Raw genomic sequence first — 12,447 nt, forward strand, 5'->3', positions numbered from 1 at the left:
GAGGCATTCAAGAGGCAGCTGGACAACCATCTGTCAGGGATGCTTTAGGGTGGATTCCTGCATTGAGCAGGGGGTTGGACTCGATGGCCTTGTAGGCCCCTTCCAACTCTGCTATTCTGTGATTCTAGTTTGTAAGGAGATGGAGGATTGTAAATGTGCAAGTAAATGGGTGCAAGAAGGTAAGTTTACTGATGCCTTGAATCGGCTCAGTGCCTTGAGTTTTTACAATTGCTTTCAGAAAAACTCAGGTAATTTCCAGTTTAATCCAACGTGGGTTTTCTAGAGCTCACACATCTCTAATAAAATGTCTAGCTAGTTAAAGCCACTACCACCAGAAGTACAAAAGGTGACCATTAATATAGTGTGTGGTAAGTCTTGAATTTTAAACTACGTACTTAAACCAGAAAAACAGTAGAGAGCATCCGAATATAGGGGCTGGAATCCAAAGGACCTATGACACTTTCCAATGCGCCTGGGGGGGGGGTCTTCATCCCCACCATTCCTAGTGCAGTCCATCCCTGGCCCCAAAGGTTGGGGGAATGCCAGAGTGAAATCCCAAGAGTTGTCAGGACCTGCTCCCAAACAGAAAACAGGTCAACACACACTCCATGCATGTGGAAGTGCTTGGGCCGCTTGGGATCCGAGGGGAAAAATGTAATAGCTGGAGGGCAATAGAAGCGGTTTTGACCTTGCCATAAACCCCGCTTGCAGTTTTTTTTATCAAACTGACTACCTATTGGCAATTGACTTTTTAAATGCTTATGATCACCTTTTAATCCTCTTGCAGCTAGCAATTGATTATGGAATCAAATTTCTGGAGACAAGTGCAAAATTGAGCATAAATGTGGAAGCGGTAAGAGTGATTTGAATTGCTAGCAACCTGTTGGTCACCTGGAAGTCAAAATAGGCATTTAGGAGGTGTGTCTTCATTTTAAGGTGCGCTCAACAATGTCCTGATTTTACAAAGGCAGTCAAAGGAGGTTGCTGTGGGGAGATGAGGGGAGCAGCCGCTTCTCTCACACAAGCAGCAGGAGCTCTTCTTGCCTCTTGCCCAATGACTGTGGAAGCATCACAAAAGTATGGAGAGAGAGATCACAATGGTAGATCACATGCTTTGCATGCATAAGGTCCCAGGTTCAGAAATCGAGAGAGATGACAAAGACTCCACCACCATCCCAACTCTTTTTTTCTGCATGTAATCCTGGAGAGTAGCTGCCAGTCAGAGTAGACAGTACTGTGCTAAATGGACCAGTAACGTGACCTGGAATATGGCTTCCTGTGTCCTATATAGGGCAGCGAAGGGTAACCTCTGGGCCGTGGGCCTAATCTGGCCTATGCTATGGCTCCATCCAGCCCGTGGAGGATTGATCCCCTTCTGCAGGCCCCACCCCGTCCTCATCAAGTCCTGCCCTTGTGGGGGGAGGAATCCCCGTATTATGTCTGATCTGGAAATTAGCTGAGCATCCCCCTCAGGAGTTGGCTTCTGCATGTCCTGGCCAAGTCCTTTCTCATGCTGTGAGCACCCTGATCAGGAAGGAGCAGCTGGGCTCAGTTTTAGCATGCAGGAGCCATTTCCTTCAAGTCCTGGCTGAATCCTTTCCTGAGCTGATTGGGATGCAGGTGACATGAGAAAGAGTTGCCCTGGCCTGCCAGGCTTGGTCCAGGAGGCAATCTGCCCCCTGGACCAAAAGAAGTTGCTCCCTGCTGATACACGGACTGTGCTGCAGTTTTCCTTCTCCAAAGCCTGGTGCATAGTGAAAGAAGATCTTGCCCTTTGCCCAGATTCTCCGCATATGCCAGAAAACCCAAGGGAAGAGCTCAGTTTTGTTTCACTTTGTGTTTTGTTCTGCAGAAGGCAGCTCTAACATGAGACTTTTGCAGGGCTTCTGCCTTCTGCAAAGCACGATAAGCCCTCTTGCTTTTCCTGCACTCCCTGCAACTCTCAGAATGAGGTGAGGGGTGGGAGGGGTCAACACTATGGGCTTCAGATACACCAGGGGCTATCAGGTGTTGTTGATGATTTACAATGGGAAATGGTGACTCCTGTAGCATGAAACATTTTGCCCCTGTAGGGGTCTGTTAAAGTGTACATTAGTCATTGTCTGTATATGGCAACATTTTTTCTTGACAAAATTGGAGCCTTGTAATAGCTCTGCATTTTCTTAAGATCTTAGTGGGGATGTAGGAAACTGGTGACAGCCTTGCCTTGATCTCTGCCTCTTTTTAGAATATTTAACTCCTTAATCAGTTAGCTCTGAACTGTTAAGACACCAGTTGACCAAAGTAATAAAAATATAACCTTAATATGCAGTGAGGGTGCATCAAAACTGTTGGAATAATATATTGGCTACCCATTCCTCCCTGCCTATACCCCTGCCTTTCAGACGTGCACTTGAGACAGATTTCTGGAGTTCTTTCCTGCCATCTGAACATCAGTGAGATGGGATAAATTGCTCAGGAAGGGCATTGTTTGAACCAGGGACATAGTCTTAAGCAGGAGCTGCTTGGAAGAAGTCATGAAAATGGCACTACCATTCTAAGGCCTGCTTAGGTATTGGGTGCCCAGATTCAGAGGGGTCTTTTACTCCTGAAAAGTAATTTATTGCAGTTCTCCTAAAAACAGTTCACCCTGCACTCCAGCTGCCTAGCTCATCGATCATGTCACATTTGTTTGATAACTCTTTTTCTTGGTTCTAGGCTTTCTTCACTCTTGCACGAGATATTATGACAGAACTCAACAGAAAAATGGTTGGTTTCTCTTGTTATCTGAATGTCATGCTTGATCTATCTTGTATGCTATGCAGGAACTGCAGGTTTTGCGTTAGTAGCCAGTCAGTATTTTGTACTCAGCAGGAAACCCATCTCTTCTCCAAGGGAATGGGGGGTCTTGTCTCTAACGTTATGCTGAGCTTTGGAAGCATTTGGGGATATTTGTGAAGCTGAGCCCAACAGTGATCAGCCCCCTTCTCCCCAGCTCATTGGATGGAGGGGTTCCATCCTTGTTGGGCTCAGCTTCAATCAGGGGAGAAGGATGCGTGCTTTAGACTGGTGAGCAAATTTTTGGATCTTTGAATACGCATAACAAGAAGGCCCTTCAGCCTTCTAACACTGAAACATTTAACCTTCATGTTTCAATAGAAGAACAGGGAACTGGAATAAACATTATGGCACAAAACATACCCCCAAAACAAGCAATTGTTACCATTGTCTGAACTGAAATGCACTTTTTGAACAAATTATGCAGTTTCACCAATGGGAATGCAGAGGTTACCATTCCTTCTCATATGCTCAAAAGCAACATTCTGCACTGTTTCTTCTCAAGTTATGAGGCCCTCTGCCAAGTAGTATGCAAAACTCATAACTGGCCCATAATGCTGGCAGAATTTATCTGGGTTGTTGTTTTTGTGGGAGGACTTCCCCACCTCCACCCATGGGCATTTGTCCCTCAAAGATGCAAGTAAAGGAGGATCAGAGAGTCCAACTTGCCGACCTCCCAAGTATGTTCTGCAAAATTTATTTATTTATTTTATTGCATTTTTATACTGCCCAATAGCTGAAGCTCTCTGGGCGGTACACAAAAATTGAAACCATTCAAAGTATAAAACAAACAGTATAAAAAGCATGATACAAAACACAATACAAAAGCACAACCAGGATAAAATCAGCAGCAGTGCAGAAATACAAATTTAAAACAGCAAAGTTAAAATTGAATTCATAGGCTGTTAAAATGCTGAGAGAATAAAATGGTCTTCACCTGGCATCTGAAAGAATATAGTGCAGGTGCCAGGCGAACCTCCTTCGGTGCATATCTTACATGTGGCTGATGCATCAGATATTACAAGTGCCAGTGGGTTCACATTTGTATTTCTAAGATGCAAGCTGAGCAGCACATTGTGAAGTAGCCTTCATTTCCTTCAGTTGAATAGGAATTCTGTGCTGCATCAGTTTGCCTTTTTTCATGGGAATTTGTGCACATTGCTTCATAAAATGCCTTACTATGACCCTAGTCTCCCCACAGAGCTTTTCTAATTTGTCCGTTTAGACAATTGGACCTAGAAGTAGCCTTGCCAGTAGGAAGCTGTCTGAGACAGTCATTTTTGGGGTGGTAGTAGGGGGCTGCAAAGTAGAAGGTGCAAATCTGAACTCCTGCGCAATCCGGAAGGAAGTTCTCCCGGCCACATCTTCCTGAAATGCATGGGAGATGGCAGGACCACAAAAGTGGTCTGTTAATTTAGAAAAGACTAGCTCACCAGAAGAACCTGCCGGATTGTGCCCTAAGTGTGTTCATTCATAATAATGCAACTTGAATCTCTCTCTTTTTTCCTTGTGTGTCTCCTTAGAACGACAACAGTTTAGCAGGTCCAAGTGGGCCAGTGAAAATAACAGAAAACAGATCAAAGAGCAGCTTCTTTCAATGCACGCTGCTTTGATGAACTCCTAATAATAGACTGCAGCATACCTAGAAAAAAAAACCTCTTTTCCTGCTTCTCTGAAAGCACAGGCTCACCCAGCCTCAGAGTTGACTTTTTCTGAATGTAGGTTGTTGCCTTTCTGCTCTTGTGTACAGAAAATGCCCCCTAATGGTCTTGGCAGTCAGCCAAGAGCAATTTATTTGTTTTTCTCCTGGGCAAGTTAGAAAAAAAAAATTATATAGTGGAGTTGTGAATTTGGGCACTCCTTTTCCCTTCTGTGACCCTAAGAATATTACTCTGATTACCTCTTGAATTGCCTCCATCTAGTTTGATGGATTGAAAGAGTAGTGTCTGGCGGTAATATTAAACAGCAAAACACAAGTATGCCTGATAGCTCTGGGTCTCACACTTGAACTAAAGCATTCTAATTTTATAACAAAAGTGCTTTCTTTAGGGCAAGTGTGACTATACTCATGATGAATGTCCCTCTTTTTATCATCTCTGACTTATTTGTATTGTAAGCTATATCTCAGGGGGTTGTCTGCAAGCCAAAACTGACAAGTTCTGTGGCTCCCTTCTGCATATTTTCTTTGCTTATGTTGCTTCATTGTCGTAATTGTACTTCACCTCTTGGTTCTATGTACGAACATTTCATCTCTGTGAACTTCCCTTTGAGAGAGCCTGTAACTAGTTAAATTGATATAAAGTGCTTCTTGAAGCAGCAGCAAATTGGGGTATCTACTCTGTTCGTTTTATTAAAAAAAAATCTTGCTATTTTCTTACTTCTAGCTGTGCTAAAATGTACATAATTTGAGTAAGACCATAGGAAATTCACTTTAAGCTTTGGTATAAGGTTGCCACACACAGTTCACTTTCTTTTATAGTGTTAACGTTTAGTTTTTCTTGTCAAAGGATTAGTGACAGAATTGTCTGTTCCCTGCTGAAGTTTTGAAAACATTTGTTTCATGTGGAAACTACTTTAGTCTTAAAGAATGCTATCTGGCTGCCAGTCTTCATCTTACAGGGCTGTTGTAAGATTTACAAGTCGATAATGCACGTGAAGTGCTTTGAAAGCGTAAAAACACTAAACATTTATGCCAGGGAACCAGCGGCACTGGTTCTTTAAGGTGGCACAAGGCTCTTAGGGCACAATCCTATGCCTATGTAGGACGAAGTACAAAGTGTTAGTTGTCACCTTTAAAGCCCTACATGGTTTGGGTCCAGGCTACCTGCAGGATCGCCTTCTCCCGTACAATCTGCCCCACACACTCAGGTCCTCTGGGAAGAATCTCCTTCAGTCAACCAAAACTAGATTGACAACTGTTACCCAGAGGACCTTCTCTTCTGCTGCTCCCAGAATGGAATGGCCTGCTGGAGGAGATTCATCAACTTGACAGTCTTTTAGAATTTAAAAAAGCAATAAAAACTGATCTATTCTGGCAGGCCTATCCAGTGAAATTTTAGGATGTTTTATTTATTTATTTATTACATTTTTATACCACCCAATAGCCAAAGCTCTCTAGGCGGTTCACAAAAATTAAAACCATAATAAAACAACCAACAGGTTAAAACACAAATACAAAATACAGTATAAAAAGCATAACCAAGATAAAACCACGCAGGAAAATTGATATAAGATTAAAATACAGAGTTAGAACAGTAAGATTTAAATTTAAGTTAAATTAGGTGTTAAAATACTGAGAGAATAAAAAGGTCTTCAGCTGGCGACGAAAAGAGTACAGTGTAGGCGCCAGGCAGACCTCTCTGGGGAGCTCATTCCACAGCCGGGGTGCCACAGCGGAGAAGGCCCTCCTCCCAGTAGGAGGATAGAACATTTTAAGGATGTTTTAATCATGTATGCTATGTTTTTAATCAGTGTTTAATGTGTTCTATATTCATTGTTGTTCCTTGCCTCGATCCAAGTGGAGAGGCAGGTAAGAAATTTATTATTATTATTAGGCAGAAAAAGTATTACATTGCCCATAATTTCCCAGCCAACTGTGCTATGCTGGCTGGGGAATCCTGTGAGTTGTAGGGGGTTTTCTGTCTAAACCATGCATGGGATCATGCCCTTAATTGTTTTTCAGCTGATCTTGCAACCCCCATGCTGGCTGGGGTTGATGGAGCTTGGTATTTTAATGTTTTATGATGAATTGTTCTATTCTCATGTCATGGTGAGCTGCTTTCTGCACTGTTTACTCTGGGAACGTGGAATGTAAAGAAATCGCTGCTGAATGAATAGAATGAGAAAGAAAAGGGTGGCCAAGAATGGGAATGAGCGCCTGAGGAAACTGCCCGGCAGGCTGAGTAGGCCATGCGCTCTTTGCCTCATGGCAGTAGCACCAATTGGCTCACACCCATTTCCTGCCAAGGCCCAGCGGGGAGTGATGGTGAAGCACCAAAAAGGCAGGCCCAGGCCTCAGGTTTGGGCCTTTATAAGTTGCCTCAGAGCAGCTGGCTTTGCCTCGGGGTGGGGGGCGGCGAGCAAGCAGACAGGGTTACGGTTACCTCAGGGGAGAGTCATTTCTCTCACCAGAGGCAGCCGCCATTTTTAGTCTTCACCCATGTGACTCTCCTCAGAGTATCTTCGCCATTATCTCTGGGGTGGCCTCCACCATGGTTGGGGTCAAGGCGAGGTTCTCCCCAAGTAGGCACCAAGCGTGTGCTTCTTCCACTGTGCCCCTCATTTTTGTTGGTTAGCTTTGTTTTAGTCAGCCTTTGCAGTGATGAGGCAGAGGATCAATGGGTCCCTGAAGCATAACAACAACAACACTTAATAATATAATTATATTTGATAATATAAGAATAATTAAAAATGATATTTAATAGCAATATCTTGTTAAATCAATATCTAGGTCATTTATTATTTTGTAAGAAGAATATTCATATCACACTTCATTAAAAATGCACGAGGCGGCTAACACCCCTGCAGCAAGAACAATAAAATTTCAAATGCAAATGGGATATAATATACCACAAATACAATATATCTAGCAGATTAGTAAACAATAAGAACAGTGGGAGGCAGCAGATAGAATCATAGGGTAAAAATTGAAAGGAATATTAAAGGTCATCTAGTCCAACCCACAGGAAATCCATTGATACAGCATCCCTGATAGTTGCCCATCCAACCTCTGCTTATAAAGTTGATGGTGTTACTATCCAGATAGGTAAATATGAGAGGTGTCTTTCCTTTAATGGGGCTTCTCAGTAGGCATGTAAAGGTTTTCACTCAGTCATTTAGAAGGTTTCTCCCCCTTCCCCCAGCATAAAAGTAGCAAATAAATATTCTGTTTCTGAGCTTCCAGGGCAAGCTGGAACGCTGAGCTAAATGGTGTGATCCAGCAAAGACATTTTTAAGTTCTTAGGCATGTCTACTGCAAAGACAAAAAACCCCACACACAATTGTGCTGCTTGATACTGTCTTTAGCGCAGTTTTTGTGTGCGGAATCTTTCATTTGGTTTTGGTTTTGAAAGCCCTCAGAGTCATGTTTGGGACTGTATTTGCAAAACCTTTGCCATAAGCATAACAGCCTGTTGTTTTTTAAACTTTGCATATTATTGTTATAATATGATGCAAACTTAATGTCTTGCTAATTCATAATCCATTTAAACAACTTCTTAATGGGCTGGGCTTCTCTCTAATTAGGCAATGCTGTGGCATGGCTACTTTTCAGTAATTGCTTTTAAGCTCTAGACGGTCACTGAAAGTTAAGGTTGAAGTTTTCAGAAGTTGTAACTGGATGGAGTCACATCCAGGCTCTCGGTTCCTTTTTTGCTGCTCCTGAACTTATTTATTTATTTATTTATTTATTTATAAAAACATTGGAATCCCACCCAATATCGTTAGGATCTTGGGGCGGTGTACAGATCAAATCAATTCAAACAGTATAAAACAATAAGTAATGTACACCGCTAAAAATGTATTAAACTATTAACAAGTTAAAACATTTGTGCCCCAAGACAGTAACAAGGAAAGACTAGAACCCCCTGGCAGTGAGGAAATACTTTATTATTATTATTTAGAATATATTTTGGTTCCCCCACCCATCCCTCACTCAATAAGTGCTCAAAGCAATGTACATTAAAAATGTAATGATGAAAATACGTTAAAAATACAACAAAACCTAAAACATATTTTAAAACCAGGAATTAATTATTAGAATGGCATTAGCTATTAGATGCTAAACATAACTCTATCATATTTGCCACCTGTCTAAAAGACAAGGAGGAGGCTTGTCTAACCTCCTTGAAGAGGGTGTTCCTCAACTCAAGTGCTGCTACACAAAAGGCCCTGCTACAAGTCACGTGGGGTACTGGTTCCTCTCTATTCGGCCCTGGTTAGGCCTCATCTAAAGTATTGCATCCAGTTCCGGGCTCCACAATTCAAGAAGGACGCAGACAAGCTGGAGCGTGTTCAGAGGAGGGCAACCAGGATGATCAGGGGGCTGGAAACAAAGCCCTATGAAGAGAGACTGAAAGAACTGGGCATGTTTAGCCTGGAGAAGAGAAGATTGAGGGGAGACATGAGAGCACTCTTCAAATACTTAAATGGTTGTCACAAAGAGGAGGGCCAGGATCTCTTCTCGATCCCCCCAGAGTGCAGGACACGGAATAACGGGCTCAAGTGACAGGAAGCCAGATTCCATCTGAACATCAGGAAAAACTTCCTGACTATTAGGACAGTACGACAATGGAACCAATGACCTAGGGAGGTGGTGGGCTCTCCCACACTAGAGGCCTTCAAGAGGCAGCTGGACAAGCATCTGTCGGGGATGCTTTAGGGTGGATTCCTGCATTGAGCAGGGGGTTGGACTCGATGGCCTTGTAGACCCCTTCCAACTCTGCTATTCTATGATTCTAAGTCCTCACCAACCTTACCAATAGGTGGGATACACAATAGGACCTCAGATGGCGAATCACACCAGGGGTACCTTTTCCTTTTACTGCTAGCATTCATAGGAGTAATGTAGAAGAATTGCTACTGTATGCCAGTTGTCATTTTAAGATTGCAGCAGTAGTAGCAGTCAGATGGTCTAGCTTTGGATATATTATGTTGTGCGACCAAGTTGTGTTTGTGGTCTGACCCCAGCAGTAATGAGCGCTCCTGTTTGGTTGCGGTCCAGCTCTTGCGTAGTATTTATGTGGATTTGTAATTATTCCTACAGAGTTATATACATTGGAAAAACAATCAGTCAGAATGGGTCATCTATTTATATTTTTCAACATCCATGCCAGCCATGGACAAATCGTCAGAGGAAAATCCATCTGACTGCTTCTCTGTTTGGGCTGGAAGCAGATCATATATCAGACAAGATTTGATCGGTAGAAGATGTCCTTCTCACTTCCTCACCGCCCATAAATGAAGTAAGGCGGGTGGAGATGTGAAATAAGGCATTCTCACTGCCCCCTCCTCACCCTGCTCCAGAGTCTCCAGTGTGATCTTCAGCTAGGATTCCATACAGCTCAGCTTTTGCCAGGGCCTTGCTGTTCTGCTAATAGGAAGAAGTTCCATAATTGGTGTGTGTGGTGGGGGAGATAACTGAGAACACATCCCTTATCGCTCTTGGGGGTAACCCTATGGATCTTGGAGATATAGGGCACATTGTTGGGCCGAAGAAGTTTATGCTTTAGGTTATAAATATCTTTCTGAATTGTTCCTGGAAAAGAACAGGGAATGATTGCAGACCCTGGGGCATTGATGTAAGGTGTTCTTGGCTGACCGTTCTTACTGGGAGTGGAGATGCTACACCCCTGGTGTAAATCCCACTTTTAGTTAGAATGAAGGTCAAATACTTTGGTGGCCTTCTTCAATTTGTGCCGTTTCTGATGTACTGTGAGACACACAGGATGCCAAGAGTGCAGTAACAGAGATTTCAACGGTCACCTCAAACATCCTTCCTGTCTAAAACATTTAAGGCTGCAATCAAAGACTAGACCTACACCTTGTGCCATATCGATCAGACCCCATAATGGTGCCACTATATCCCTCTTGCACATTTATACCACGTAGCGCACACCATGACATCTGTTGCACTATTTTGGATAATCCGGAATAAAAAACAGGACATGACGCTAGAAAAGCAGAATATGGGATGCCAAACGTTCCCCAATATTTATCAGTGCTCATCAGTACAAGACCTAACCTTATTGGGCTCATTTGCAACCAAGTAAGTCCCATTGAAATCAGTGGCACTTGCCTCTGAGTAAACATACAGATGACTGCATTGTGCATTTAAACAAACTGAACTCTCCCCTGCAACTGGCATGCAAGGGAATTTTAATGGTGGTGGACAAGCTAATGGCTGCTTGCCCATTATAGGGCTGATTTTCTCACAGAGCGCCCCCAGGGTTCCTCAGAACACGGTTTAAAAAACAACCCCGTATATGTTTTGTATCTCCGCCATAGGAACTAGGCATTCCTTTGTGAGGTAACTTGCTTACTATCTAACTGAAAGGCAGAATTCTCAACTGTGGATTACATGAGCAGCATCACTTGACAAGAGTGTTCAGGAAATGCAAGAGGAAACATTTCTTGGCTACCACCCAGAATTTTGCACGATACATAACAATAAATATTTGTAGAAGTAAGGAAGTCACCGCAAAACTCTTAATAAAAATATTTATTGTATGATACTACATACAGTTAAAATGACTGGTTTTGTTTATACAAGACTTTTGTTTTTATAAGGTACAACCTTCTGTACAAAATTGCAGCTTCCACCTGTTGTCACCACCAGGAGGAAACAGGGTTTCTTTGGCCCAAAGCTAACATTAGTTCATTATATTCTGAAAGAAAATGCTGGTATTAGAGTGTTTTATTTTACCTATTTCATTTGAAAAATGCCTGGCGCCTGACCCACAAAGTACGTATGCCAAAATTTCAAGCTGGTTTTGAACCACCTCAGGAATTGAACTCCATGGAATTCAGTTAATGAATTGTATGTACGGCGGTATAGTTCTCTCTTATTCATGATTTAATCCTGGATGAGAGGGCTGACCTGGCGTGCATTACTGAGACTTGGGTGGGTGAGCTGGGTGGGGTTGATCTGACTCCGCTCTGCCCATCTGGGTACTCAGTGCAGCACCAACATAGATTGGAGGGACGGGGTGGGGGGGTCGCCGTGATTCATAGAACTTCCATCTCTATCACCAGGAAACCACTCCATCTTGGAGCAGGCCTTGAAGGTTTGCATCTGGTGTTGGGCCAGAGAGACAGATTGGGGATGCTGCTGGTATACCGCCCACCCTGCTGCCCGGCATCCTCCCTGACTGAGCTGGCGGAGGCAGTCTCGAGTGTGGTGTTGGAGGAACCCAGGACGGTGGTTCTGGGCAACTTCAACTTTCATGCTGAGGCTGTCTCTGGGGCTCCGGCTCGGGACTTTATGGCCTCCATGACAACCATTGGGCTGTCTCAGTTTGTCATTGGCCCAACACATAAAGCAGGGCATACGCTTGATTTGGTTTTTGCTCCAAGCTGTGAGATGGGTCGTCTGAAGATTGGGGGGGTCCAAGTAACCCCATTGTCATGGTCAGACCATTTCTTGGTGAGATTTGAACTCACGGCGTTACTACCCTCCTGCAAGGGTGAGGGACCCATTCGGATGGTCCGCCCCAGGAGACTGATGGAATCCAATGGATTTCTGAATGCTCTTGGGGATTTTCCAGTGGAGAGAGCTGGTGATCCAGCTGAGGCCCTAGCCTCACTGTGGAATGGTGAGATGCAGAGGGCCATCGACTTGATCGCACCTGAGTGTCCTCTCCGGTCCTGTAGAGCCCGCTCTGCTCCTTGGTATACTAAGGAGTTGCGGTCAATGAAACAGGCTGGACGTCGGCTGGAGCGCAAATGGCACAAGACTCAAAGCGAAGATGACCAAGCATGCTGTAGAGCGCATAATCGTGCCTATTGCATGGCAGTGCGGGCAGCAAAGAAGGCTTATTTTGCTGCCTCCATTGCGTCCTCGAGTAGCCGTCCAGCGGAGCTCTTCCGGGTGGTCCGGGGGCTGCTAACATCCTCCCCAGCAAATGGGGCCCT

At 43.8% G+C, this 12,447-nt stretch overlaps 1 protein-coding gene across 3 annotated transcripts in view; it reads left to right on the forward strand.

Annotated features, from left to right (window-relative positions):
* Positions 1-12,447, forward strand: part of LOC134409871 (ras-related protein Rab-8B-like) — a 60,642-nt gene that overhangs the window by 24,528 nt on the left and 23,667 nt on the right. The window contains exons 6-8 of one of the 3 annotated variants that reach the window (XM_063142863.1): positions 788-853; positions 2,698-2,748; positions 4,341-5,194. In XM_063142863.1, the coding sequence (XP_062998933.1) occupies positions 788-853; positions 2,698-2,748; positions 4,341-4,430 (207 nt within the window). In that variant the 3' untranslated portion in view covers positions 4,431-5,194. Of the gene's footprint in view, positions 1-787; positions 854-2,697; positions 2,749-4,340; positions 5,195-12,447 lie in introns of those variants that run through there. The other 2 variants (XR_010026219.1, XM_063142864.1) reach the window with 2 other exon arrangements.

This window comes from Elgaria multicarinata, chromosome 16, assembly GCF_023053635.1.
Source record: "Elgaria multicarinata webbii isolate HBS135686 ecotype San Diego chromosome 16, rElgMul1.1.pri, whole genome shotgun sequence".
Taxonomy (NCBI): Eukaryota; Metazoa; Chordata; class Lepidosauria; order Squamata; family Anguidae; genus Elgaria; species Elgaria multicarinata.